This window comes from Halyomorpha halys, unplaced genomic scaffold, assembly GCF_000696795.3.
Source record: "Halyomorpha halys isolate HHAL.00 unplaced genomic scaffold, Hhal_1.1 Scaffold448.1, whole genome shotgun sequence".
In the NCBI taxonomy this organism is placed as follows: domain Eukaryota; kingdom Metazoa; phylum Arthropoda; class Insecta; order Hemiptera; family Pentatomidae; genus Halyomorpha; species Halyomorpha halys.
In genome coordinates, this window is record NW_027107821.1 from 1,235,510 (window position 1) to 1,239,515 (window position 4,006).

The 4,006-nt window shown below is 28.1% G+C and overlaps 1 protein-coding gene and 1 long non-coding RNA gene across 2 annotated transcripts in view; one reads left to right on the top strand and one right to left on the bottom strand.

The window, feature by feature from the left end:
* Nucleotides 1-3,521, top strand: part of LOC136795479 (uncharacterized) — a 35,373-nt gene extending 31,852 nt beyond the window's left edge. The window contains exon 3 of the long non-coding RNA XR_010843105.1: nt 3,456-3,521. This is a non-coding gene — a long non-coding RNA (uncharacterized lncRNA). The remainder of the gene's footprint in view (nt 1-3,455) is intronic.
* The window catches only part of LOC106682860 (diacylglycerol kinase eta), a gene marked incomplete at its 3' end in the record, with an annotated part of 25,364 nt that overhangs the window by 17,908 nt on the left and 3,450 nt on the right, over nt 1-4,006 (bottom strand). The window contains 7 exon segments of the mRNA XM_067046181.1: nt 305-407; nt 482-650; nt 1,436-1,447; nt 2,014-2,144; nt 2,640-2,731; nt 3,252-3,388; nt 3,475-3,583. Of these exon segments, the coding sequence (XP_066902282.1) occupies nt 305-407; nt 482-650; nt 1,436-1,447; nt 2,014-2,144; nt 2,640-2,731; nt 3,252-3,388; nt 3,475-3,583 (753 nt within the window).

Genomic DNA, 4,006 nt, shown 5'->3' on the forward strand with positions numbered 1-4,006 from the left:
ATATATATTCATTGGAAACACGTTTTCTGCTACCGAAACAACTTTTTTGGTGGAAGAATTCAAAGATGAGAATACTCTCCTTGAATGGAATGTGGACCTCAAAATTAGCAAGATAACGATAATCTTTTATTACTCATTCTATTATAATTTTACAATAATGCTAACATTTAATGTATAAAATCAACTACACAAATGTTAACTAATTTTAAATTGTGAAATGAGCAAAAGCTAATTTAAAGTAAAAGAAAATTAATAATAAATATAATTAAAAGATATTAATAAGATAAGAAAAATAAATACTTACTGTTATATTGATCTTATCTATTTCTGATAGTACCCAACCGACAGAACCATCTCCACTACAAACTAATACTCGAAATGGATCAAATCTTCTAAAGAGTTTCAGGCTGAAATAAAAAATAAAAAAGTCATTCAATTATTAATGTTTACATGCATACATAAGTAGTTGGAAGTTAGTTACCCCAAAAATGGTCCAGAAGGTATGAGATCAAAAACTTGTGCGGGATTGAGGAGTTGCTTAAACCGCTTCAGAAATTTTACACCCTGGTTATCTCCTGATTTAGAGTTGACAAAGACGAGGAGAGGGGAGCACCCTTGGGGTCGCACAGCTTCCCAAGCTTCATCGGAACCTATATAGAGTATCAAAACAGGCAAAGTTGCTTCATTTTAAAAGCACTCAGTAAAACACACACACACATGCACACACACACACACACACACACACCATTGATGTGTAGAACATATATACAAAACAGTGCAAAATTGGGTATCACTCAGGTACTAACGTGGAGTAGGCAGGCATCAAACTTGGGTAATAATAGGTGATAATCAGTTAATACTTAAACTAAATCAAATTGTTGAGTGATTTCTTAAAACAATTTTAAATTCAGTTTATACCATGGTTTTATGAGGCTGTGGTATTATAATTTACAGCAAACACTAAAGGAATCGGTATAAAAATAACAAAATAAAATCCAAGGTTACTCTATACAGAATAAAATCAACAATACCCAGTATTGTGCAGGTGTTATAAATTATCATAATGTTGTCTATAGGTTATAAATTTACTAAGTCAGAATTAAACATTAATAATTAAACAAAATCATTTTCAGATAATTATAGATTTTAAAATAAAAGAATTATTAAATAAAAAAAAGGAAAGAAAATTATAGCTGAAACATTTTTCTCGGGATAGTTTAGGGTAGCTGAGAAGCCATTACCATTAAATCCTGACAATTGAAAAATGTTTTTATACATTGATTTTTAAAATTTGTAATTGATTTTATTAAAAAACTACATCAAGTGTTTTTTGAAAGGGAAAGGCTCTAATTAAAAAAAAAAAAAGTACCAATAGGTAACAGAAATAAAATTGTGTGAAATTATAGGGGAAACTTTTAAAAATTTTGGGACTTACACGTATCGGCAGCTAAAAATATAATAAATTGTTGAGATATTTTTGTTTAAATTTATCAAATCAAATAAATAAAACTGATCAAAAAGTCATGTTAATTCCAAATCTGTTTCTTGAATAATTCTAAATATCTAATTAGAAATAGAAGTCATGATTCTTAGAATCAAGAAGTTATTAGTAAATGGTAAAAGTAAAGGACAATATTCAAAGGGAAGATTTATTCTCAATATAAGATTAATATAAAAGAGGCTTGGTTTTTGATATATTTTTGTTTTATGTATGGATTCTTTAATACCTAACACATAACAGACATTAATAATCAAATTAAAAGCTTCTAATTAAATTCATTGGGAACTTGATTTTACTGGAGCAAAATGGTATGACATCGAGATGTCCCAAGTATGTATAGTCAATTGCAGTAAGTTTGGATTTGTTTGAGTAAGATAAGTAGAGATTTGATAAAAACATATCAACATTTTAATTATAAGTGTTTGTACATATAACTAACATAAACCAATAATTTAAAATAGATATAATTAATGATTATAAATATATAATGCACATAGCTGTATTACATTTACCGACAGAATGGAGAGCTGTAGGAGGTACAATGCTAACCCTGTTTGGTCCCAGGTCACAGCGAACAGGATACAGAGGTCGACATGCAGTGTGAACTGTTGCCCTGCACCAAAGGCACCTCCAATCTTGCAGCCTAAGGGGAAAGCAATGCTCTAATGTATCAGACCATAAAGTGAAAGAGAGATTTACATCAGCTTAAACACTATTTTTTAAAAGTGGAGAGTATATCAACTTTTAGTATACAAGATATGGAAAACTTCAATAAACAAATTATATAAAATCACAAGTAACAAGAGTTTCTTATAGATTAATTATTGACATCCTATAAAATAAATAAACAAAATTAAAAGTATGTTTTTGCATGACAAATATATAAATTTGTAGCCCCTACATGTGTTATACTAATTCATTCAGTCATTCATTAATTCATATAATGGTGCAGGGCACTAATACTCTTCTAATATACATAAATAATAAAATGATGATGGGACTCCCTAACATAATTAACCTGAATAATAAGTTAAAATTAAAACAGTCTACCTGCAACTAAATAAAAAAAAATTATTTACAACTATATCAAAAATTATATTTTTATTATAAATATAATACTCTTAAGTAATAATATTACCTGAGGACAGAGCCACAGTTCTTTTCACAAACTGCACATTTTGAAGAAACCGGTAAGTTTCCTTCCATCCATTGATGGGACATGTAGATGTTCTGAAAATATAAAAACAAATTTAATACCATTAAAATGACAATGAAATCAATAATCACAGCAAATTATAGGTTCTCTTGTGAAAATTATAGAATTAGCTGCCAGTTAAAGCAATGAATTAAAAATCAAATGTAAAATTGCTATATCTTATAAGAATTTTGGCCTCCAAGAATCCTCAATTATATTTTATGCTTAATGAATATTGCTAACTTAGGTTCTACTGTTAGGTTGTTCATAATAAACTCTACCAATTAAATTAATTTTTTTGGTGAATTAATCCAATAAGGTTTATTAATCAATTTGTAATACAGTAATATATAAAATATTTTTACTTTTGATTAAGACTTTTAGATATTAATTAATGTATTGTACATATAATATATAATTAAAGGAAAAAAAAGGACAGTAGGTCATGAAATTAAACACAAAAAAAAAAATTATGCGGTATTAACCATAAAATAGAATGCTCATCTTAACAAAAATATTAGTTTACAGACAAGATTTGTCATTATGTATACTTACCCCATCACGATCTTCTATTATTTCTTTCCTAACACTAGCAAGGGTCGTCCATTTGCAATTGTTGATTGCCTTTGTTGCACATCTTTTATGAACTTTCCATTTACATATTTCACAACTTAGCCCATGAGAGGTTACACCTGAAACATTAATTACTGGTATAATACAATCTTGATATGACTAACAATGCATTCTGTTCTTTTGTAGGAGGAAAACATATACTCACCTGACAGTGCATCTCGACAAACATTGCAATAAGTGGGACGAGCGTGGGATGTGGCCTGCCAGTGGTGCTTCCCACTGAGAAGCTCATGTAGTTCTTGAGTTGTTTTTGACTATATCATAAGTAAGTAATCAAAATACTATTTCACTTTAAAAAATATAATCTACTAAAATTTTTAAAATATTTATTTTTTATTTGCATGAAATGCTAATTAACACAAGGTAGAAAAAAAAATTAAAATATGTAAGGGAAAGAATAGTAAATAATAAAAAACAAAAATATGTATAATTTTTGTACATAATTAAAAAAAAAAATTATAATGTGACTTTTTATATTGTTTAATGTTATGACTACTTACATTAATAGGTTTCAAAACAATTTGTTCTTTACTAATGTTAAATATACCAATTTTGATATAAATATTACTCACTATTTGCCAACAATAAACAGGATAGGACTGACCCCAAATTTATCCAAAACTCTCGCAGATGAGGAAGCTAAAATTGCACGAGTGTTTGAATTTTTAAAAGCACAT